Source organism: Zosterops lateralis (assembly GCF_965231275.1).
Source record: "Zosterops lateralis genome assembly, chromosome: 28".
Classification (NCBI taxonomy): Eukaryota; Metazoa; Chordata; class Aves; order Passeriformes; family Zosteropidae; genus Zosterops; species Zosterops lateralis.
The window spans coordinates 5,018,763-5,043,117 of NC_139788.1; the positions used below are offsets into that span (position 1 = coordinate 5,018,763).

The following is a 24,355-nucleotide window of genomic DNA, read 5'->3' on the forward strand; positions in this document are numbered from 1 at the left end:
CCTGACCCCATCAATGACCCCACAGACCATCAGTGTCTTATTAAGGCTCCATTTTATAGAAAGGAAAAAAATCATACTTTAAATACAGCCATGAGGGACACTGCAGGGAACGTGGAGCTGGGGGAGAGCTCTCTGAGTGAGGGGGAACTGCAGCCACAGCCAAGGCCAAGCTGCTCCTTCCCTGCTCTGCTTGGGGTGCTGGGCCTTTTGCATTGGTGCAAGGTCCGTAAAGAGACCTCTGGAAGGCAAAATAAAACACAGGTTGGGGACACAGGGATTGGTAATGGAACATTCAATTACTGGCAAGAAATTAAGGCCATTCTGTCATGCAACTGTGGGCTCATCTGTGAAAAAAAAAAAAAACAAAAACAAAACAAAACCACCCAGGGCACACAAAATCCCTCAGAGCTGAGCCAGGTTTTTGTTGGTTTTTTTTTGGTTTTTTTTTTTTTTTTTTGGGAAAACTTTTCCCACCATGATCCCAAAGCCCTGGAGAGCTGGAAACACCCCTGAGCTCGTGCTCAGCAGCTCTGTACCATACTCAGGATAAAGGACTGCAGGTTTGTCCTGTTCATACTGGACATGGGGACTGGCTCTATCCTCACAGCTTAATGCTTAACTGGAACCTAAGGAAAAGTGCAGGTAGAAAGAAATTCATCCAGCAGCACTCCACGAGATCCTCATCAACCAGTCACCAACAGCAAAACACAGGTGGAAAAAGAGCTTCCATCTTCTTAAAAAGGTTTTTCTTAAATAGAACAACACAGGGAAAAACACATCAAATCCCAAGGGTCTTTCCTAACGAAGTGTCCAGTGCACAAACCATGTCTGAATAATAAAAGAGGCAAAAGGCTCAATCCTCAGGAGAAGGCAGCTACTGTGGAGGAGATTTTGGGAGCATACAGAGCTTACAGAGCTGAGTGGCAGCAGCATCACTTCTCCTTCAGGGCCAGGTCTTCATCCTTGAGGGCAAATTTCCTTCTCAGGACCTCTGCGATGAGCACGGCCGGGTCCTCCTCCTTCATAGAAGGGCGGTTCCTGCAGGGGACAGGAGCCAAAATTCCTCATTACCAGCTCTGCCTGGAGCCTCTCCAGTGTCTTCCTGCAGCTTTTATCATGAGATGCTGTCACAAGTGTAGGAGGTGCAAGAAAAACACCACAAAACAACAAAAAGAGGGAAAATTCAGCCCTTTTCGTGTCGGGCTGGAAAACCAGGAACTCACCTGGAAATCTCATCCTCAAATTCTTATTCCACTGTGCTAATAACAAGCAGTCAACCCAAAAACTTCATTATTTAATTATTAATTAAATAAATTAGTTTAAGTATTAATTTATTTATTTACAGCCTCCATATACATCAACCCTCAGTGAGGTGTTTGGGGGGAAGTCCTGTGTCTGTTGTTTCATTATTTTCATTATTCATTATTATTTTTCATGAATTCTGTTCCACTATGGATTTCTGCTTCCCTATTTCAAAATGGGAGATTCCAGGCTTTTTAAAGCAGGGCTGGTGCAGATTTCCTTCAGCTACAGGAGTTCTCCTGTTCCCAGGGCAATCTGCCTCCTTCAACAAGTTCACACAAGCAGCTCCATTTAGGAGATTATGTTACAGGAGGCCAAACCTCGGTTCCTTTCCCTCAGGTACCATGGTTTTGTAATAAATAACCTGTAATAATAACCTCAGAGCTTTATTTATTTTACTTTTTTTCCATAGCTGAAGCCCTTCCTCACTTGGAAAACATTGTGGGAGTTTTATACATTCCTAAAAGACAAGGAAAAAAACACTGGAAAGGCTTTAGTTCACATTTGCTGAAACAGGCACATTTCTCAAAGTTCCTCACTTATTCCTGAAGCTTCCAAGGCTGAGTTTAAACACAAAGGCTGAATTTAAACACCAAGGCTGAGTTAAAGCACCGAGTCCCACACAGCAGCAGCACAGAAACATTGATGTAATTATCTTTTCAAGTATCTTTTGCATCTTTAAGCACCTTTTTTCCTCCACTTAAAGAGCACTGACCCTCTCCAGGCTCCCCAGTGCTGCCCAGTACAGCTGGGGGAGCACAGGGGCTGCTCCACAACTGCACCAGAATTAGGAATTAAAGCTCATCAAATAATGAGCATCCGTAATTAACATCATTTTTCAGCTACCTGCAACTCTTCAGACAGCTTTAATGAAGCTGTAATAACCCCACACCATCATTGCTGTGTGCAGGAGAGGCTGAGGCAGAGGAGGTGATGAGGGGGAAATGGTTCAGTTCCAGCCTTTGTGTGGCAGAATTCCCTGCAGGCCCTGGAGAATCAGCCAAGGATTGAGGGGATGGTCCTGGGCTCCTTCTGCACCCCAGGAAGAGGAAAACCAGAGCAAAGGGGTGAATTTTGGGAGGGATGGAGGTGTGACACCCCCTGATGCTCTGGGTGTGGAAGCTGAGCCTGTTCCTCTCATCTGACTCGATTTTTTTCAGTGCTGAGAATCTGATTCCTTTCAAACCGAATTAGGAAACAGCAACTGAGCACAGCCACCACCCAGTGTGGTATTTTTGGCCAAGAATCTCACACAACAGAATGAAAAAACGTGAAGCCTGAGCTCCAGCACTGAGCTGTGAGCGTGTGAAAGGCAGGAGGCACAGACAGCACTGGAGAGGGAACTCAATTCTCAGCTGGGCAGGATCTTGTCCATGGAGCAGCTTCAGGAGTTCTCATGACCAGAACTTGTCAGCTCCTCATGAGACAAGTGCAAACTCACCCTACCCACGCCCAGAGCTGGGCCAGATGAAGAACCACAGATGCTGAGAAGCTCCACGTGTTAAATCCTTGTGTTTTCCACGTTGGAAAAGCTGCTGAGCTTCCCAACTGCCTGGGAATGTGAGGTGGGCTGAGACCAGCACTTCCCTCACTCTGAAAGCTGCCAACACACACAGGGCCTGGTTTGCATCTGGGCAAACACAGCTTTTTGTCAGGTGAACAAGCTGGAACAGCCAAACATTGGGATAAGCAGTTTAAATTCCCCTCCACTATTTCCTATCAAGGGGAAAAAAAACCCCAACAAAACAAACCAGGAATGTGTTACCAAGTTCTACTCCATGGTGATCTTTCCCCCATCAAAATTCTCCATTATTTCCTATCCCAGAAAGGCAAAAAAAAAAAACCCCAGGAATGTGTTACCAAGTTTTGCTCCAAGAAGGTCTTTCCCCCAGGAACATTCTCCATTATTTCTTATCCCAGAAAGGCAAAAAAAAAACCACAGGAATGAATTACCAAGTTCTACTCCATGGTGATCTTTCCTCCATGAAAATTCTCCATTATTTCCTATCCCAGAAAGGCAAAAACCCCCCAGGAATTACCAAGTTCTGCTCTAAACAGGAACAAAGGCCACAGAGCAGCACCAGCAGCCAGCGCCGTGCGCAGGCTCCACACGGATTTGACACAAAACAAGAAGAGAAAAGCTCAGCAAGCACTTACAAGTCTTTGCTCTGCTTCATCCTATGAATGTCTTTGAGGATTCCCATCATGTCAGCAAAGCTGCTGGCCTTGGAGAGGGACACGGAGTCCTCGTCGTCGGGGTCCTTGGTGTCGGGCCGGCAGCTCTCGGCCGAGCAGAGCACGGCCACCGGGGGCAGCTCGGCCACCGAGGGCAGCTCGGGGCTCTCCAGCTCCGCCTCCTCCTCCGTGATGTCGCTGATCACAAAGGACGTGGTGGACTGGAAAGAGGGTCCAAAGCAATGTACAGGAGAGGAGGCGTTGGAGCTGCCCGGGGATAACAGGTCTGGTGTCAGCTGGGCAGAGGCTGGGAGAGAAAACCAGAGGTGGATGGATGGATGGATGGACTCACAGCAAAGCACGTGGGACAGTTTTTTTCCACAACACAAGAGAATAATCAATCTAAACACAGCCCAGAGCCAACATCCCACCAAGGGAGCTGCTGGAAAACAGCTCTGAGTGAGCCTGGAGGAACCACCAGAGCTCAGCCCCCTTTAGGAATTCTGATCCCACCTGACTCTGCAGCCACAATCTTTGCGATCTGGCTCCGGAGGTGACTCAGCTCATCCTGCAGCTCCGTGGTCCTGCTCAGGGCTGGCAAACCAGGCTTCTTCAGGGCCAGCAGCTTCTCCTCCTGCTTCCTCAGGTTGGGCACTGAGGCGTTTCTCTGGATCACTGTGAAGGGACTGGGCTTCCACTTGTGCTTCAGCGGGCGAGTGTCACTTCTGGGGACAAAAACCTGTCAGTCACAATGTCCAAACCTCTCCATGACAAAGCCTGGCCTCCCCTGAGGGCAGCAGGGCCTCCACCAAAACTAAGGAAGCCTCTGTGCACCACCAGAGGTGCAGATGTGCTCTCTGCAGCACATGGAACACACAAAACTGTGGCTGCTCCTGCATCCCTAGAAGTGTCCAAGGCCAGGCTGGACATTTCAGTCCTGGGAGAACTCAGCCCTTCCACTTCCTGACCAGAAAACACCCTGGTGCAGGGGGTTACTCTGCACAGCCCAGTGAGGGAAACAGGAAATGGCACAGGCTCCTGGCACTTCCTATAGAAATTCCTCTTTGGGTACTTTGTCATTTTTTTCCCCTCCTCTTAGGAAAAATGTCTTTCAAGAGGCACCAAATCAGACCCTGAGGGGACTGGAGGCTGTGGTCACCTGGGCAGTGTCTGGCCTGAGCTCTGAGACAGGAAGCAGCAGATGAAAACCAACCTGACCCTGGCGTAGGTCTCCTCATCGTCCGCTGCGATCCACACGATGTCAGCCAAGGTGGGCACGGGGGGCACGTCACCCAAATACAGATCTGAGACACTGGGCAGAACCTGGCAAGGAGGAAACACTGCTGAGGAGATGGTGTTTGTTCTCCTGGAGCTGCCCCAGACATGCTGGCAGAGCCCTGTCCTCAGCACCAGCAGCTGTGTCTGGCACATGCACCACAGAATTCCAGCAGGTTCCCCTTAGTTTGCACAATTAATCAAGTTTTTTGAGCTGGGACATAAATCCTGTGGGTCTGGGAAGTGCTGTGCTTCCCTGGGTCAGCTCCTGCTCCTTCCTGGAGTGTGTGTGAGGCAGGAGAGGACACCTGATCCAGGCCAGGGGCTGCCAAGGCCACGTGCAACACTGTCACTCCAAGTGGTGACCTCAGGGACTCCACAATCCCTGGGAACAGGCCCAGAGGGCACCAGGCCCCTTGAAGGTCACACAGCAAAGCCCTGGGTCAGCAACTCCACCTTTCCATCTCCTCCAGCTCAGACACTGCCTGGGCAGGGATTTCCTCAAGTTACCAGTGATCACTTTACAATAACAGAATTAAAAAAAAATAATAAAATTCTTAAACTTAACTGCAGCAGTGCAAGTTTTGTGGCTACAACTCTGCAGATGTGTGGGGGTAAACCAGGTCCTGATGGCAGTGCCTGGTCCTGCCCCAGCCCCTCCTGCCACCCCCAAGGGCAGGGGTCACTCACCTCGAAGGTGGCCCTGGGACAGGGCTTCAGGGGCAGGTTGGAGCCGATCATCCTGACCACGCTGCGAGCTGAGCCATGGGGCTTGTTCTGCCAGATGGGGATGGTCTACAAGAACCCACAGCACACAGTTAATATCTCCACTCAGTGCCCTTCTGGAAATTCATGACACTGGAAATTGTCCTGAACCGTCAGAGAGTGATCACTGACTTTTTATCTCTTCACTTTTAAATGAGAACCTGGTGATAATTGGGGTCCCCATTTCACAAAACTGTGTCCAGGTGACAGCCAGACATTGAACATGAGTGTAGTGTCTTCAGGATTGAAAACTAAACCACTCACTAACAGGCACTGTCAACAGGCATTTTCACAAAGGAAAACTTGGCAAAAGGAGGAAAACAGCAACACATCAAGAGTCCAGGAGGAAAATGACACCAAAAGAAAGTGTCACTCAAGGGACACTCCTGCTTTCACCCCATCTTTAGTAGGAGCACTGTGAAATGCCCCAGGGCAGCTGTGAGTGCCCCTCCCTGCAGCTATTGATGCTGCTGAGGAACCTGCTCCGGGAGGCCCCACCTGCCCCATCCTGGGACAAGGCTGAACGTCTCTCAGGTGACAGCAAATGACAAATCTACCCAATGCCTGTCCCAGCCAGGGCCACAGGAAACACTTGGGGAGTGTCTGCAGAAATAGCGACTCGTTTTAGAGCTCTCTGGCACTTCTGGGCTGCACCCAAGAGGTGAAGGGCTCTGCCCGTGTGACACGCACAGGCTGCTGTGGCAGGAGGCAGCACAAGGCTCGGGACAGAGAACAAACACCACAATGACAAAGCTCAGCCCACAACACACCCAGTGACTGATTTACGGGGGCAGGGAGATAACAGAGCCCTGGCTGGGGAAGGTGCCGGGGCAGCGGCCGGAGCTGGTGACAGGGGAAGGTGTCGGGGAAGGTTCCGGGGCAGTTCCTGGACCGCTGCCCGGGAGCTGCTGCTGGGGAAAGGTGTCGGGGAAGGTTCCGGGGCAGGGCCCGGGGACAGCGGCAGTGTCCGGCCGTCCCGGCCCGGGTCACTCACGGCCTCCGCGTCCATCTCCGCTGGCTCAGCGCCGGCTGCTCATGGCACCCCGCTCCCCGCGTCTGCCTCACTGCAACAACACACGGCGAGGGCTGCGGGATCGCCCCGGCCCCGGATCCCTCCGCTCCCCGGCCCCCCGATCCCCCCAGCCCCGGTACCTGCGGGGCGACGCAGCTCGGCCCCGCTCCCAGCGCCGGGCGCGGCCCCTCCGCCGCCATCGCCCGGAACCGCTCCCAGCGCCCGCCCCTGCAGGGAGCCCTTCCGGGGCACTGCGCAGGCGCCGCCCGGGACAGGGGACAGCGGGGACAGGGGACAGCGGGGACAGGGGACAGCCCGGGACAGGGGACAGCCCGGGACAGGGGACAGCCCGGGACTGCGGGGACAGGGGACAGCGGGGACAGGGGACAGCGGGGACAGGGGACAGCCCGGGACAGGGGACAGCCCGGGACAGGGGACAGCCCGGGACAGGGGACAGCGGGGACAGGGGACAGCCCGGGGCAGCTGGGGACACCGCAGTGCAAGAGGACAGTGGAGACACCCTGCTGCAGGGGGACATGGGGGACTTTGGGGACACCCCAGTGCAGGGGAACACCCCTGTGCAGGGGGACATTGGGGACATCCCTGTGTAAGGAGACACTGGGAACACCCCGGTGCAAGGGGAACACCCCCGTGCAGGGGGACACTCAGGTGTAAGGGGACACTGGGGACACCCCGGTGCGGGCACCGCGCCCCCGGCCCGCCCCACGCCCGCCCGCGGCCCCGGCGCAGGAAGGAGAGCGGAGGCCGAGCTGGAGGCTGATCACGGATGGCTTTACCGGGGCCGCCCCGCAGCCCCTCCCGGCCGGCATCGGCCCCGACCCGCCGCGGGTTTCGGGCCGGGGCGTCACAAGGCGCGGGAGGGGCGGCGGCGGGACCCGCTCCCGGGGACGGGCGGGGAACACACACAGCGCTCGGCACGAACTGGTGAAATCCCGGGCGGAGCTGCTGCCCGCAGAGCCCACGGCAGCGCAGGGGCAGCGACAGAGCGGCCTGGCAGGTCACCAGGGGGAAAGGGACACGGGAGGGGCCCCTGGCAGCCCTCGGGATCCCCCAGGCTGCTCCAGCTCGGGGGCGGCTTTTGGGCTCCCTCTGCCCCTCTCCAGCCCCGTTCCCTTCTCCCGGGGCTGCCCAGAGCGCCCGGAGGCTGCGGGGAGCCCAGGAGAGAACGGACAGGGACCCCAAAGGCTCCTCCGAGCCGGAGCCCTGCGGGGGAGGACAGAACTGTCCCCAGGGCTGCCGGAGGCTCCGGCACGGCCAGAGCCCGGCCTGTCACACCGGAGTGTGGGAAAGTGCAGCGCTAATGCATAGTTACAGAGCCAACGCTGAGAAATCCCGGGGTCAGTCATTAATCTCACTAGAGCAATTAGTGAAGTGGCACTGATTCAGCCCAGAGGTGCAGCTAAGCTCAGTCTCCAGGCGCAGGAAGGCTGGGGCAGGGCGGGGACAAGATAACTGCCATCCCCAGGCTCCTCCCAGGACCTGGAGCCCAGGAATGAAAATACCTCGTCAGGAAAAAAAAAAAAAAAAAAAAAAAAAAAAAAAAAAAAAAAAAAAAAAAAAAAAAGGCTTTTCCCTTAATTTGATTTGGTCCAACAAAATTGTGCTTCAGAGAGCAGAGAAAGCATCACCAGGCAGGGCTGGCTGCAGGCAGCTACTGAAGATGCTTTGTCTCCTCACAATAGGAGGAATATGCCTTAAAACCTGCTTCACTTCTCCAAATTACAGATTGATGCTCACTCTGTATCCAGGCATTGGCACAGAGTAGGAGCAACTGCTCAGGGTGGGTGGCTTCAGATAAGGGATAATGGCTTCATGTCTGAACAATCTCTTTGGAAAAAAATTCCTGAAAATACCTTTTTGCACTTCTGGCTTTTAGAGCTGCCCAGTTCTCACCCAGGTGATGCTCTCAGGGCAGTTCCCAGAGGGAACTTCATGGTTCCTCACCCAGCACGAGCTGGAAGCTCAGACAGGGCCAGAGCACCAGCTCCAAGGGGACACTGGGAGAAGCTCCCAGAGCTGCTGGGGAGGGGGCCCTGGGACGGAGGGATGGGTGGGACACTGCTCACTGCTGTGTCCTTCAGCCTGGGGGAGCCCCTGGGGGCTCCCAAACTGATCCTCACCTGACCCCTCTGAGCTGCACCAAACCTCAACGCCCCAGTAGTGCCCACTCCTGGTGTCCCTGTGCCACCCTCAGGGCCACACACCCTGCCTGAGTGAGGCCACCAGGTCACACAGGGCTCAGAGCTCATCCTCAGGGCTGCCACAGTCCTGTCACACACATTGTCACTGTCAGCCACTGTCCAGAGCTGCCCAGGGGTGCTGGTTGTGTCCTCACCACGAGTGTTCGGTCAGGATGGGTCGGGTGCTGCTCCCCACACTCAGCCAGTCCTGCAGATCACGAATTCTGGATTTACACCACTTTCACCAGTCTTAAAGGAGCTGCAAAGAAATGAGGGTGCGTGGCAAGCCCAGGCATGTGCACTGGGAATGGATTCAAGTATTTTAACTCCTGTAAAAAATGTGCCTGGACTGAAAAGGGCAGGTTGTATAAACCTGGAACTTAAGCCTCAAAGCAAGATCCAGGCCTGGGACTGCCTGCAGTTCAACACCAACATCTGGCATGGAGATGAGGAAGATTTTCTGTAATCAAAATAGATCTCTGAAGTCTTTGGCCATCTCAGTGGGGCATTCAGGTGCCTGTTTTTAGGGTTGCAGGTATGGTTTTGCTCTGTGCAGCCCTTCCTTCAGGAACTGGAGGTAAGTTGCAGTTGAAGGGTCTTCAAAATTGGTTGAGAAACTAAAGATGCTGCTTTCAACATCTTCAGGCTTCATAGAAGTAATGTCCAGGAAATAGTTGGCATTGATATGGTGAACCTGGCAAAGAAAAGAGATGAGAGGAGACTTCTAAGGGTCAGAACAATTCCCCCTCTGCTGCCTTGGCCTGCAGCCAGGACAGAAGTGACAAGGCTGTAACAGCTCTTACAGAATATTTAATCCTTTGCAAATGCTAATTCAGGAACCAGAATTCAGGTCTGAATTTCAGAGTCAGAGAAAAATGTGCAATCTTCCCCCAAGGGTGCTGACCCTTTGCTTAGGTTAATAAGAAGATGAAGGTGGTTTGGGAAAAATCCTGGAGGCTCAGATCATGTCTGTGAACTGGGGAGATGGAGCCTGGGGTGCTGCAAAACCAGCACCTGAGCTTCCAACACTTCCTGCTGCCCCAGGGAGCTGGGAAAGGGGGGCACTGACCCACTGTGGCTGCTGCCCACTGAGGTTTGTCACAGCCCACAGCCCCACAGGGACAGTGAGGGGACCCTGCAGGTGTGACCAGCGGGTGTGTGGGCAGGATTACCCCAGCCCAGCAGCTGACACAGACAGCACCAGCTGCCAAGTGTCAGGAACTGCTCCCCAAATCCAGGGGGGAAGGACAGCACAGCCAGAGCATGTGAGCTCACTCATGGCTGATCTGCTGTGACCACTCTGGGGAGTGCAGAGACATAAATGTGCTGAAAGGTGCTGATCAGGAGGTTTTCTTCAAAGGACGAGCACAAAGGGCCCATGGGTGCAGGAAACAAAGCTACAGTGGCTTCCCAAAGCTCAAGGACAGTGAGGAATCACACTTAGTTCAAGTCTGTTCTGCCCCTGCCCAGAGCTGCTGCTATTTTGTCTCTGAATAAAAATAAATTTGTTTCAGATTTCTAGGCAGAGGGACAAAGGCTCAAGGGGCAGTCCCAGGCTGGGAGACCCTGCAGAGAACATGTTCCATGGGGAAGAGCTCAGCCCTACCACCGTGCCGTTGGGGAGGCAGATGATCATCTCCACAGGGAAGTTGTATTTCTCCAGGTGCAGCTCAGCCAGTTTGCTGTAGAACTCATTCTCTTTGTTGCTCTGCAGGGAGATACCAAAACCACACATTTGCACACCCCAGAAGTGGCAGAATGGTACAGAGGGAGCACACAGGAGAGAGGGAGGGAGGGAGGAACCAGGGAGGTGCTGTGCAGTGTAATGGTAACTGGTACCTTTCTCACAGGCTGCTTTCCCATTCCCTTTCAGGCTCCCTTCTCATTTCAGCTGCAGATTTTCTCCCCAGACAATAAACCCCTCCCATCACAGGCACACCAACAGTCTGATCCCAGCCTTTCCCAGAGTCTCCAGCTCTGTGACTGATCCCAGCTGACAGCACAGGCTCACAAGTGGGGAAAGGCTCAGTCAGGAGCCTCAGGGTTCAGACAGTCATTTGGTTATTTGGTTGTCCCCTGGGTTGCAGGGGAGTCAGTTGGTTGATGGCACCAGAGGCCTTGGGCAGGGCAGTCTCACAGAGAAGCATCTGGTTTAGCTTTAAACCTGGCACCAGGACAGAGCCAAGGGGGTCACTGTGCCACTTCTCAGCCTGCCTCCATCTGCTGTCTGCTCAGCCCCTGCAGTGGCCGGGGACGGGGAGGGCTTGGAACAAATAACCCCCTGATGGAACAAAAATCCCCCCTGGCACCCCCAGCAGGGTGTGAGCCTCACCTGCAGCTCCTCCAGCTCCTTCACCAGGGACCAGCTGCTGATGAAGCTCTCGTTGAGCAGGGCGAGGATGGGCGAACTTTCCAGGACGGTCTCCCGGAGAGTTCGCCCCGAACCTGCCACAGGAAGAGGCACAGGAGGCTTGGCTGTGGTTTCCTGAGGTCACTGTCACCATGCTGGATGCCACCTGCTAGTGGCAGCTGACTCTGGCTCCCCCCAGCCTTCCCCACCGTGTTTTTGCTCCCTTGTTGGCAGTTTTCTGTGGCTTTTGCTCCCTACAGGTGCTGCTGGCAGAGAGGACTCAGCAGAGCCCAGGCCAGGCACAGGAGGCCCAGGAGGAGTCAGCCATGGAAGTCACTCTGAGTGCCACTTGCTGCTCATGCCCAGCACAGCCCAGGGCTGAGGGATTTTTAGGGCAGACAGGACTAAAAAGACCCTTCCCCTCCCACCTATTTCTCCTGCCCACTGCAGCATGGAAGCTCCCAGGCACTGAGGGGGAAAAGCAGCACATGGGACAGCCCTAGGGCCAGGCCTGGCTCTGGCCTCTCCTGTGCAGGTGCCAGGGACAAGGCAGGGACTGCAGTGTCCCTTTTCCCTGCCAATGCTGCCTCTCCCCAGCAGGAAAGAGGAAGGGCAAAGACCAGAGCCATGCCTCCACCTCGACAAAGGCACCTGACTCACAACTTGCCTCAGAGAGAGCTGGTGCTGCCACTGGGCAGAGCTCACATCAGAAATTTCCTACTCCCAGCCTTTGTCTATTCAGCACTTCCAGTGCCAAAACAAGTGACACAACATTTGCTGCTGGCTCCTGGGCAGCTCCTTGAGCCCCAGCTCTGCTCACACCATCCCTCCAGCCACGCTGGCAATGTCCTCACCTCAGCAGGACTGGTCATCCAGGGCACCCCACAGCAGGATGGAGTGCACCAGCTTCTTCTCTGCTTGTGCTCTCTCAAAGGCTTCTGTGAAGGGCAGGTAGGAGATCTGGAGGCAGAGGGACAGTGTGAGGAACAGGCACAGAACAGCCCAGCTCCCACAGGAGCAGCTCTGAAGGAGCCAGACCCAGGGGTGGCACACACAGAGCTCAATCTGCAGCAGGACCTGCAGATTTAAACAAGTGACAACTGTGGTGGTGTCCCCAGGGACAAGGTTCCCTCCTGGGGAGGCTGTGGTCCCTCTGTCCCTGGCACCTGCAGAGAACATCTGCACCAGGGTGGCCAGACTGTCTGCAACCCCACCTCAGGTGCTGGGAAACCTGTCCTTGAGATATTCATTACAAAACCTCCTGAAACAGCCTGAGAACTGGCTGTGAGGGAGCCTGCACAGAGCCTGTTCCAATCACTCAAATGAGAGGAACTGATATTAACATCTTGGCAGCCTGAAGGGACATTTGTAAGCTCAGGCACAAGGAGGCAGCCACTGAAACGTGTCCCTTCAGCCAAGGAAGCAGTGACAGGCAGTAGCCATCTGCTCCACAGGCTGCTGGCATGTTAAATAGTTTGGGTCACCCAGAGCTATAAATTCGTGTCTGGCTGGAGGCTGCAGAGGCACAGGCAGATCATGTGTTCTCTGCTGATAAGGAAAGCTTGGTCCAGAGGCACCTGGGTGCTGTACAAGTGATGCCAGAGGAAAAACCATCTGTAAGCAGCACAATTACCTGCCTGCTCCAAAATTACAGCAGCAGGCACTGATAAGCGGCAGGAAGGATGTGCCTACAGCCACAGTACAATCCTGGGGACACCTGCATTTGCTCCTGCCTGTGCTGCTGTGTGACCCCAAGCTCCCTGGTACACCCTCCCAGTGCCCTGGGTGCTGCTCAGGCTGTCACCTCTGGGTTGTGCTGGCCCCGCAGGTCACTGGATGGCTCAGTGAGCACAGTGTGCCCCAAAACAACATGCCAAGGAGAGCCCAGCCCCTTCCTCACCTTCTTGAATGGATACATGGCCACTTCCAGCCTGTGGGCTGCCTCCTCCCAGGGGATCTCCTGCTGCCAGGTGATGTCCTCAAACACAAACTGGATGGGCTCCCCTGAGGGGTCCCTGCTGTCAATGACGTTCCCGTTCTCGTCGTGGATCACGGTGGGGATGGAGGGCCCTGTGGATTCCAGCTCCATCTGCAGGGAAACAGCCTGGCTTGGGCCCTGCTCACAGCCCTCTCTTGCTTCTCCTGGCCTCCAGGACAGGATACAGATCCTAAACAACACCCTCCAGCTCTTCATGAAGATACAGCTCATCTCCCATGTCCTGGAGCTGCACTTTATCAGTGAAATACCAGGAAAAGAAATTCGTTTCCCCCAGTGTGACTGTGCCCACAGGATTGGAAATGCACAGACTCCACGTTCCCACCTTCCCAGTGGAGATTACCGACTGTGAGACACCAGATCCTTTCCATCCTTTCCACCATTAGGACCTGCAGGGCTGATTGGAGGCTCTGGCTCCTGTCAGCAACTCAGCCCTGGGAAGCCACGAGAGGGAGCAGCAGGAAAAGCTGCCCAGGAGATTCACTGTGGTTCGTGTTCTGGCACAACTGAAATGGTTCTGTTAAATCTGCTTTCCTGAATTTTGCCAATTAAAAATAAACATGACTCTAGTTTAGGAGAAAATGGGCCTGTTGAATTCAGGCATTCAGAATTCTGACTTATGTTTCTGTCCCAAGAGCTGGGATTAGCACAAGGGGAATAACCTTGTGCAGTTTCTAAATCCAGACCCACTGTTCATACCCTGCTCTGGGCTCAGGGCCTGGGTTCAGCTCCTCATCTTCCCTCCTGCCTGTCAGGAAATGTTTTAAAAAAGGAGAAAAAAGTCTCCAAGAGCTTAGGATCCAACCCACACTGAGGGAAAAAGGAAAATATCATAAGAATTGGGAACAGGGAGGCACACAGCTGCAGAGGACAGGCACAGATACATGGAAATTCTACTGTAGTACTGAAATGAAGAGAAAGCTCTAAGGAATGGGGTGACAGAGGTTCCAGAGCTCAGGGCCGTGGCAGCACAAGCCCCTGAGGAGAAGCTGGAGCACTGGGAGGGGGCACAGACCTGGGGCAGGTATCCAATGTCCACTTCCATGTTGCTGCTCTCGCTTGCCCCGTACAGCCACTCCATGTCCACGTTCAGGGACCTGCACGGGGAAATCAGAGTCACCCAGGGCTAAAGCTCTGCATGGGAAACCCCAAACAAATGGGAACACCCTCTTGCAGGGTCAGCACTGAACACAGAGCCTCTGGAGATCTCTGTGCTCCCTGCACCAGCCCAGGAACAGCAGATCCCAGCTGGAGCAGGGCCCAGGCAGCCACTCAGCACTCTGGGAAAATGAACTCAACACCTCTGAGCTCTGTCAGATGACAGGAGAGAGAGATGTCTTTGCTCCCTCTTCCTTCCCAGCACTTCACTCACACATCCTGATCCTGCTGAACTTTTAAAAGTGTTTTTTTGGAAGCTAAAAGCTGCTGGCAGAGCCCAAAGTGTCTGCTGGCTGTAAGAAATGTGCTGACAGAGCCACTGGGGTTGAGTCGCCAGGGTAACGTTGTAATAGAATTTTCACTCCCGTCATGGGCAAAGAGATTTGAAGCTTCTTCCCCCTGAAACACTTCCAGCTCCCTGCCAGAGAGTAGGAACGAGCTGCTGCAGAGCTCTGCACACAAAACCTTAACCTGTGAGACTCCAAGTAAAAAAATTTGTTGCAGGAGGAGCATCAGGCCTTGCTGAACTTCAGTGCACTGGGACTGCCAGTCCTGCCACACCCTGCCTGTCCCTCCCCATCCTCCCAGCACCAAGGGACAGTTCATGGGGAGTGAATCAGGCACCAGGTGGCTCAGGGATCCTCAGTGATGTAGAGATGGATTTACAGGCAACTGCAGAGCTCAAATCACTCCAATTTTCCAAGGAATGAGAGGGAAAGAGCTGTACCTGTTGTTTGGGACAAAGAGCCTGAAGTCCCTGACGTGGGAGGAGTCCTTGGACAGGACAATGTAACCTGTGAACTGCCCCGGGGAAAACCAGAAGGGGAAGTTTGGTGGCTCGTTCAGCTGGAATTCAGCGTGGATCCTGAAAGGAGAGAGGAGCCATCAGCTGGGATCCTGCACTGCAGCTGACAGCAGGGAAAAGCTGTCTCCAGGCAGCCGAAATTATGAACCTAAACTGGGCAAGAGAAGTGGAGCTCAAAGAGCTTTTCATGTCACACAATGAAGAGGGTGAAAGACTGGAACAGATGCCCCAGGTCAGGAGCATCTCCAGTATCCTTCTGGATATGCCTTCTGGAACTGGGCATCCAGGAAAGATGAAATACTTTATCATACCTTGAAACACAGGGAAAGAACAAGACCCCTTTAGCCCCCCCTCCAGCTTGATCAGACACACAAAAGCTGTGTGTAACACTCCCAGTGAAACAATTCTGGGGATTCTCCCCTTTGGAAAGACACTCCCCCTCCAGATTAACCTAAATCTAACAAAATTCTGGCTAGCCAGATTCTCCCCTTCCAACCAGGAGTAGTCCAAGGGTGATGCCCTGCATGAGGACACGGTGACAATGGCAGCAGAGGTGACGTTTGGCTTGAACCACCCTCCCCTCCCTCCCAGCCACACCACCCCGGTGTCCCTTGGGAACATCCTGCATGTGCCAGGACTCCTGAGCTGGGAGTCTGCTGGGAGTCTGCCAGGGCTCCCCTGGGACAGGGGACAGGCTCAGGGGTGTCCCCCAGCCCACCTGAATGCTATGGTGTAGTAGAAGCTGCTGCTGGCCTGGATGCAGGCCACGGCTCCCTGTGGGGCAAAGCGCGTCTTCACGAAGGGCCGCGGGTGGAACATGCTCAGCAGCTTGTGGATTATCACCTGGACAAGGGATTGCAAGGACAAGGATGAGAATTGTTCCTCCACAAAGCTCCAAAGCCAGCCCCCAGCCCAGCAGGAAGGTGAGAGAATGGCTGTGATTTAACACCCAGCTCAGGGACAGACCTAATCACACACCAAGGACACAAAGCAAGGCGCTGCTGTCACAAATAAATCCATCTTCCCTGGTTCCTGTGCCATTCCCATGGGCTGCAGGTTTCCATCAGCCCAGGCACAACAGCAAACTGATGTGCAAGGCTGCCTGCACCAATGCTTCAGTCTTTGGAGGGGTGGGAGTGCAGTCACTGATCTCACCAGGCTCAGCAGCAGCCAGGAGAGGGGATGCACAGCCAGGCTTTACCTGCTGAGCACACACAGAGTCCCACTTGTCACCAAAAGGCCACTGCTCCACCAGGAATGATCACACAGCTCCTTTCTGAATACCCCTCTCTGGGAAAAACTATCCTCAAACCCCACACAATTACCAAACAAGATGGAGTTACTTAAGTCAGCCTCACCTGGCTGTGACAGCCACCCAGAGCTTTTGCCTGCTCTCAGTTTTACCTCCAGTTTAGGTGCTCCTGGCTATTCACTACAGAATTCCTGCTTCCTTAGAAAATCTGGGGATACACAGACAAGATCTGAGTTTCATATCTCACCTCTTTGCCCTTGGGAGGTGGAGGGTAAAACCTGTTGTTGGAGAGGTACCCAGTGAAGATGTTCAGTTCACTGGGAATTATCCACCAGGGATCCCCGAGATCCAGATTATTCTTTGGAGGGAGAAAGGCTTTAAACTGCCTGGCAAGCAGGACACTCATAGGGGCTGCTGGGGCTGTCCAGTTCCTCAGCCCAGACAGAGCCACGTGAGAAATCTGTGAATAAAAGTTGCTGTCAGAGCCCAGAGTGGAGTTTCTCAATGTGCAGTGATGTCACGGATCTAGGGAGGCTTTGGAAAAGGGGGAAAAATACGTCTTACATCCCAAATTCTTCTTACCCCACTAAACAGTTGTGTCAGCCTTCAGGAATGTGAGTAACAGAGGAGAGGGGAACATGCAGCACTGCTCCTGCACTCAGCTGAGGCAGAGCCAGCTCTGATTCCTGCTCCCAGCTTCCCAGGAAGGGAAGTGTTCTAACTGGGGCACGGGGCTGCTGAGTGTGCTGAAACCCTGAAATGCTGAGGGAGCAGCAAGGTCCCTGTCACAGCAAATCCCACAGGATCCAGCAGCACCATGAACCCCTCCCAGCGTGTTCCTAGTGCTGTCCCCAGCCCCCCAGACGTGTTTATCCCAGAACTTGTCCCTGCAGGACACCTACTCCCAAGAAACCATCCTTGCTCTTCGTCATTGTTTCCATGACCAAGGGCTGGAATTTGGCCACAATGGACAAAGTCTCCCCATCTGGATCTGGTGCCTCCTCCTCTTCTGATTCTGAGTCTGGAGCAACCCCTGCACGAAAGGACAGGAATTCAAGCAGCTGCTTCCCCTCCCTCCTCTTTTAATTACACATTTATCCTGGCAAGTCCAGGAGCACTGGGAGTTTCCCAGCTGACCCCACACAGCAGAACTCAGACCCATCCCCACACCAGCTTTGGCTACATGAACTAAAGAGGAAGGGGACCCGCTCAATGGCTTTAAAGTGGGAGAGGATGGATTTAGGTTGGGTATTGGGCAGGAATTGTTCCCTGTGAGGGTGGGGAGGCCCTGGCACAGGGTGCCCAGAGCAGCTGTGGCTGCCTCTGGCTCCCTGGCAGTGTCCAAGGCCAGGCTGGACAGGGCTGGGAGCACCTTGGGACAGTGGGAGGTGTCCCTGCTGTGGCAGGGGTGGCACTGGGTGGGCTTTAAGGTCCCTCTCAAGCCAAAGCATTCCATGATTCCCCGTTTCCCTGACTGCAAAGCCCAGGCAGACTCACAGCCCCTGGGAGCCATCCCAGCACGTGCTGGAGCCAGTCCAGGAGAGCACAAGCAAAGCCTGTCTGTGTCCCCAGTGTCCATTGTCATCCCCACACTTCTCCCTGCCTGGCACCAGCAGAGCCACTTGCTCTGTGCTGATACAGTCCCCAGAGCTGATCTCCCACAGCTGCCCTCCAAGAGAGCTGCCCCAGCTGAATGGAACTCTGTGACTCACTGATGCTTTTTGGCCTGGCCTGGCCTGAGCTGGATTTGTTGCATTCAGCCATCCCAAATCCTCTTTAAGCTCCAGACAAAGTATCTGATGTACTTTGTTAGTCCAGCAATGGGATCCTCCACCTTGTAAAAACTGCACTTTGTCAAAGTGATGTCTGGTGCTTAAGCCTCTTCAACAACATGGAAAGCCTCACAGCCTCTCTTCATGCAAATGAGACCCAAACCAGCACCCAGAAAACAATGAAGTGAATAAAATATTCAGTGAATTCGAGCTGTGGAGTTCATTATGTTTGGCTCTGTGCAGGGAGGGCTCTGGAAGGCAGTCAGGAACCTACCTGTGAGCTTCTCAGCGATGGGTTTGAACTCCTCTGGGCTCAGGTACAGGTCCTTGTTTGTGTCCAGGGAGGAGAAGAGGAACAGCCCCTCATTCCCCAAGGACTTCAGAGCCAGCTCCTGGTTTGGGAAGAAGAGGCAAGAGAGATTATGTTGGAACCTGCTGCAGAAGTCCACTCTGGCCGTTCTGGAGTTAATCCCCATCCTTCCAGCTCATCCAGGGGAAAGATTAACGCCCCTTGGCAGGATTTGGTGCTATTTGCAATAGGAATCCACGGCCAGGAACTGCTGGCAGGAGGATACTGAACCTACATCTGCCTGAGTAATTCCAGCTGAACCATCTGCTCACGTTCAGGGCCTTTTGTCAGAAAAAGTCCCCACTTTTTCCAGCTAGTTAGTGCTAAACCTGCAGACATTGGGAGCACCTGGAGGCGGTGACTGCTGGGATAAGCTGAGTGCAGTGAAACAAAGGCACTCAAATATGTGAGGACCATATTCCAAAAGCACCAAGGGAGTGAGCTGAGCCCCTGGAATCAGAAACTTCCATTTGTGGTGGGATCCACTCCAGCATGACTGGGGCTCTGGTCAGTGCCCCTCCAAATCTCCAGCCTTGGAACTGCACAGAATATTTTGGCTCCCTGCTCCCTCAGCCATCCATCAGAGAGTCACAGAACCCGTGGTTTTCTCCAGAAATTTCCACAGGATCTCAGCTTCTCTCTCTGCAAAGCCCCCACAGGGCTCACCAAGGTGATATCTCCCTTGGAGCAGCCCCAGAAGGGCTCTGGATGCTCCCAGACATTCCTACTCCTCAGCCTGAAGGGAAAGGGACAACCTGGAGGCAGAGCAAGAGTTCTAGGTTGGTGTGAGAGCAGGGAGAGACACAGAGCAGGTGAGACACAGCCCTCAGTGCCAGCCAGCCCTTGGCACATCCCCTAGGATCCACCAGCTTGCCCTGCCACCCCCAGAAAAGCCTGGAGCTGGGAGCACAAACACTCTGCATTCTGCTGCTCATCCGTGCCTGCTCTCCATTGCCTGCAGCACCACCACCATCCCCAGAGCTCCTGAACCAGTTTATTTTCCATCTGCTGCCTGCCAGCCTGAAGCAGCACTAATGCAGCCTGGAAGGCTTTGCTCCCATCAATTGCAGCTACAAAAGCACTTAAGAGCCTTCCAGGGCAGTTCCAGGACTGAGACAGACTGAAATAGAACTCAAAACGAAGATCTGGATGAGGACATGGCCAAGGACATGAAAAAATGAAGGAAGATGGTTATTTGTGCACAGGGACAATCCACGGTGGAGTGTCCACAGTTAACCTGCTTTTATTCCCTGAATGAAAGGGGATGAGCATCCCTGGCTCTGGAAACAGGGAACAGTTCTGCTGAGCACCTGGCTGCAGGTGCTCCACATCTGCCAGGGTCACACAAGGCTCTCCCAGCTCCAGATCTCACCTGTGCTGGGCACATGGCTCATGAACTGTGATCACTGCTGGTCTGGGGCCAGCTCAGGGCCCTGGGCAGGGAGCAGGAGCCTCCCCTGGGCAGGGCAGCCTCTCCTGGATGTGCTGAGCTCCAAGGGGATGCTCCATTGCCTCTGCTCTCCCCAGCACAGCACAACTGCTCCGCTGAGTCTTTTAGAGCCTCTCTTCATTTTGCACTTCACAGGCACGGACCCCGAGGGATGGGGTTGGAATTTGCATTGCTGGAATGTGGGGAAAAGTAATTTTTCCCCTCTCTGAACGGGGCTGGAGGCAGGAGGAGAGGCAGCTGTGCCCCACAGGGACAGGGGAACACCTCTAAGACAGCAGGACACGAGCTGGGATCAGGAGCTGGACATGAGCATCCCAAAGGCAGTGTCCACACAGCTGCACTGACCCGTGGCTTGAGCAGTGACCACCCGTCAGTGGCACCCAGGAGAACCCACCCAGCTGGAGATGAGACCCCAACCCCAGAGGAACAAAGGCTCCCATGGAGAACACTCCAGTCCTGCTGCATTTGGACAGCAGGCACAACAAAAATGTGTTTAAAAGCAGAGAGAGACGTCAGGGCTTGGCCTTTTGCTTTCTGATAACATTCACATGTTCCTCCCAGAAAGCTCCCAGAACTTGTTGGTTTTTTTCCTTTCTCTTTTTAATCTGGGATTACAAGGAAGACAACTTCCCTGTTTGTGCCAGAGGGTAGGACTGAGCTGTTCTGGTGTTTTTGCAGAGGAACAGAGCTGTGGTTTCCACAAAGAGCTCTCCTCTCCCACCTGCTTGTGGGTTGTTCAGCTAAATAAACATTTCCATAGGAAGAGACAAGACATATGTTTGAAGCAAGAGGACAAAAAAAATTAAAAATCTTGGTCTGTTCACATTTTGTTCTTCTCTCCAGCAGCACCCAGTGACAACAGTCTGCCTGTCCTCCAGAAAAACAACAAACCTCCATCAGACCTGTCAGGCTGTGAGAATGTCCTCACCCTCCTGTCCTTGTTGGAAAAAAATCTTCTAATTAATTTGTTTAAACCATTTGTCCCCTTTTGCAATGCAAGAAGAGACAAAGAAAAGGGGCATCCTTTAAAAATATCCTTTAAAAACACTTCTTTTTGTACTAGAGGAGCATCAAGAAGGAGAAATCTGAGAAATCTGCTCTTTTCCCAGAAGTTCCTCAGATGTTCAGGGCTGAAGCACAGAGCCAGGGGAGCGCGATCTCCCACAAAGGAGATCTCCAAAGCCCCTGCAGCCACTGCAATTACACGGATTACAATCAAAACCAGGCAATCAGCCTCGTTTAAAAACAAAAACCTCAAACACAAACTCCAGAAAAAACTGCTCCTGTTCTCCAGCTCACGCCCTCCCTTCTTTTGCTGCTTCTCAGTGACCTTTGGAGGCTGTGGCCGAGGAGCTGGACATGGAGAGGAGTGTGAGGAGAGGCCAGAGCAGGGCCAGGGGCTGGACCCAGGGTCACTGCTGGTCATGGTGGCCACCACAGCTCCGTGGTGGTTCCAGCCTGGTGGTGGCCACCCCACTCCCTGTGGCTGCCTCAAGCCCAGTGGCCGTAGCTCTGCAGAGCCCTGGCCTGGCACCGATACCTGGTGGTCACCTCAACCCCAGTGGCCACCCCAAGCCTGGCGGTCACTCCAGCCTGGCTATGGCCACCTCGGACCCATCAATGCCTGGTGGTCACTGCAGCCTGGCTATGGCCACCTCGGACCCATCAATGCCTGGTGGTCACTGCAGCCTGGCTATGGCCACCTCGGACCCATCAATGCCTGGTGGTCACTGCAGCCTGGCTATGGCCACCTCGGACCCATCAATGCCTGGTGGTCACTGCAGCCTGGCTATGGCCACCTCAGCCTCAGGAGCCACAATGCTGATACTCCTCTTAGTCCGGCAGTGGCCACCCCAACTGTCCTGGCAATGGATGCCTGGTGGTCATTGCAGCCTGGCTATGGCCACCTCAGACCCCATCAATGCCTGGTGGTCACTTCAGTCTGGCTATGGTTCCCTCAGCCCCAGGCCCGCCCAGTGCCGCTCCCTCAGCCCCAGTGCCGCTCCCTCAGCCCGGCCACGGCTCCCCCAGCCCCAGGCCCGCCCGGTGCCGCTCCCTCAGCCCGGCCAAGGCTCCCTCAGCCCGGCCAAGGTTCCCTCAGCCCCACGCCCGCCCGGGCCGCTCCCTCAGCGCGGCCGCCGCCTCCCCTCACGCAGCCCGGGCCGGCCGCGCCCGCCATTCCCCGTCCCTCCCTCCCTCCGCCCGTCCCCGCCCCTGCCCGCTGCCCGGTACCCGGGGCTCGGTACCTGCTGCCGCGCCGCCTCCGCGTCCCGGTAGTACTTGACGGCCGCCAGCGCGGCGAGCAGGGCCAGGGCCAGCGCCAGGCGCGGAGGGGCCGGGCCGGGCCCCGGGGCCGCCATCGCCGCCGCGCCGGGCCCGCGCCGCGGAGCCGCCATGGCCGCCCGGCCGGGGGAGGCGTCAGGCGGGCGAGGAGGGGCCCGGCCGCCCCGAGGGGCCCGGCCGCCGGAAAAAAACCCTTTTCAGCCTTAAATCACCGCCGCTCCGCCTGAGGAAGGCTCTGTTTAGTGTTAAATCGCCGGCGCCCGGCCAGGGGAAAGGCTGGTTTAGTGTTAAATGGCCATGGCTCCGTGAGGGAAAAGCCTGTTTTGCTGGTAAACGACCGGCACCCGCTGAGGGGAAAAAACGTGTTTTAGTGTTAAATCCACGTCGTCCGGTTAGGGGAGGCCTCTTTCTAGCGATAAATGAGCGGCACTCGTCAGGATAAAATCTCGTTTTAGTGCTGAAGGAGCGGCAGTCGTTCAGGGAAAAGCACTTTTTGTCTGAAATGTCTCTGCTGTGGGGGCCCTTGGAGGGATGAGCCCCCTCCTCCTCCTCCTCAGTGTTCTCCAAGGGCTTTGCCTTTATTATCCATGGGAGAGAGGCCTGTGTGTCCATCCCCACATTCCCACAGTGGCATTTTGTCTTTAATTCAGCTTTTCGCAGAAAGAACAAAACCCGGAGCTTGTTTTGCACTTCCCAAGACCAGCCGTATCCTGCATTTCTACTTGGTTAGAGCTGCCCAAAATGGGTATTTTTATTTATTTTTTTTTAACAAAACAGGTATGAGCGGGTTCACTTGCAGTTGTTCCGCTGAGGTTTGAGCCCCAGGGATGGGAATTAGGCGATGGAATGACTGGGGAGCCCTGGGGCGATGGTGCTCAGCCTCCTGTCTCCAGCATCACCCCATATTTTGGGTCATTTTTACCACCACGCCACATTTCAGGTCATTTCCACCCCAAACTTTTCAACCTCCCCGTGTTTTCAGTGCCCTCCAGGTCCCTCCACACGGCTGTGGCATTGCTGTCACATTGTCCCTTAGCGGCGGCTGGGCCAAGACACACATTTTTATTTATTTATTCATTTTAATCCCTCCCCATTCCTCATCCTGCTGCTCCTCCGTGCCTCCAATGCCCCGATTGCTGGGGAAGATTTTTGCTGCAGGGCCAACAGCACCGAGTGTTTGATCTCTCCGAGGGTAGCAGGCAGCGTCAGTGTTTAATCCTTTGAAGCTCTGCTGTATCCTAAGCCTGCCTAATCGTTTTTGTTTTAGGTTTAAAGAACTCTCGGGATGGAGATGAGCGAGAGCATGACCAAGCCATTAAGAGAGGAGGATGGAGGAGGGAGGATGAGGACGGGACCAGGCAGAGCAGCCCAGCAGTGGAACCAAGTGGGATATTTGTGATTCACATCAGGGTTGTTGCACTGAGGGAGGAGGGAGAAAGTTCCTTCTCTGCCAGCTGCACCACAGCAGAAAACTTCCCTGAAACTCTGCTCCCATCATGGCTTGGGGAGGAACAGGATTAGCAGAGCAGGGAAATGCCATCTGGGGGCAGGGACAGGTGGGGATGAGCTCAGCGCTTGGACCAGATGTGCTTTAAAACTTGCCTGGGCAGCGAGGGGTGCAGAGCTGCTGCTTCCCTGGAATAACCCAGCACAAACCCTGCTCCTGGGTTTGGAACAGGATAAATATCCTGGTTTGTCTGGGAAATGAGCAGGAGGGGGCAGGAGCTGGTGGAGGGGACCTGGCAGGGTGGTGGCAGAGCTGAGGTGGTTCTGTTTGGATAATGAGAGGCACAAGGGCTCATTTGACACCTGAACCATCTCCAGTGTCATCAGCCACCACATAAAGATGAGAAACGGGGGGATTCTTTGATAGGAAAGAGAATGAAAGACAAAAGATGAAATAATTCAGGTTGGCTGCTGCTCCTCGAAAGAGAACAAACCCAACAACTCCTGGCTCTCCACTGCTGGGTCCTGGGATTACAGCACTCAGGAAGAATGTTAAATATCCACACATCTGCTGTGGGGCCCACCCAGGCACACCTGGATCAAAGGGAATCCTAAAAATAATAACAGGGAAGATTTCCACCCAGCAGGAAAAACTATCCCAGATTTCCCCTTGGTCAGAAGAGAAAGTTGGGCTGAAAATAAGGAAAGTGGTGAGGGGTTGGTAGCAGCAGGGGTGAAAAACTTGGAGGAACGAAGAGCATCCA

The 24,355-nt window shown here is 54.3% G+C and overlaps 2 protein-coding genes across 4 annotated transcripts; both read right to left on the bottom strand.

Moving 5' to 3' along the window:
- Positions 1-35: 35 nt before the first annotated feature.
- On the bottom strand, positions 36-6,739 carry MTFR1L (mitochondrial fission regulator 1 like; the record flags this gene model as incomplete). 3 transcript variants are annotated; one of them, XM_083879338.1, is made up of 7 exons in its annotated part: positions 36-1,038; positions 3,460-3,784; positions 3,991-4,202; positions 4,691-4,800; positions 5,443-5,547; positions 6,512-6,581; positions 6,670-6,739. In XM_083879338.1, the coding sequence occupies 6 exons, from the start codon at positions 6,524-6,526 to the stop codon at positions 933-935; spliced, it is 873 nt and encodes a 290-aa protein (XP_083735464.1). In that variant the 3' UTR covers positions 36-932. The 3 variants fall into 3 exon arrangements, with proteins under 3 accessions (XP_083735464.1, XP_083735463.1, XP_083735462.1); XM_083879337.1 differs by lacking the exon at positions 6,512-6,581 and having other exon boundaries at positions 36-828; positions 913-1,038; positions 6,670-6,729; XM_083879336.1 differs by lacking the exon at positions 6,512-6,581 and having other exon boundaries at positions 6,670-6,729.
- A 909-nt stretch (positions 6,740-7,648) lies between these two features.
- On the bottom strand, positions 7,649-22,222 carry SELENON (selenoprotein N; the record flags this gene model as incomplete). Its single annotated transcript, XM_083879522.1, has 12 exons — positions 7,649-9,424; positions 10,337-10,438; positions 11,063-11,175; positions 11,935-12,040; positions 12,981-13,169; positions 14,092-14,173; positions 14,962-15,099; positions 15,758-15,882; positions 16,539-16,751; positions 17,194-17,324; positions 18,338-18,455; positions 22,109-22,222. 12 exons carry the CDS (start codon positions 22,220-22,222, stop codon positions 9,254-9,256), a joined length of 1,602 nt encoding a protein of 533 aa, XP_083735648.1. The 3' UTR covers positions 7,649-9,253.
- Positions 22,223-24,355: the final 2,133 nt, after the last annotated feature.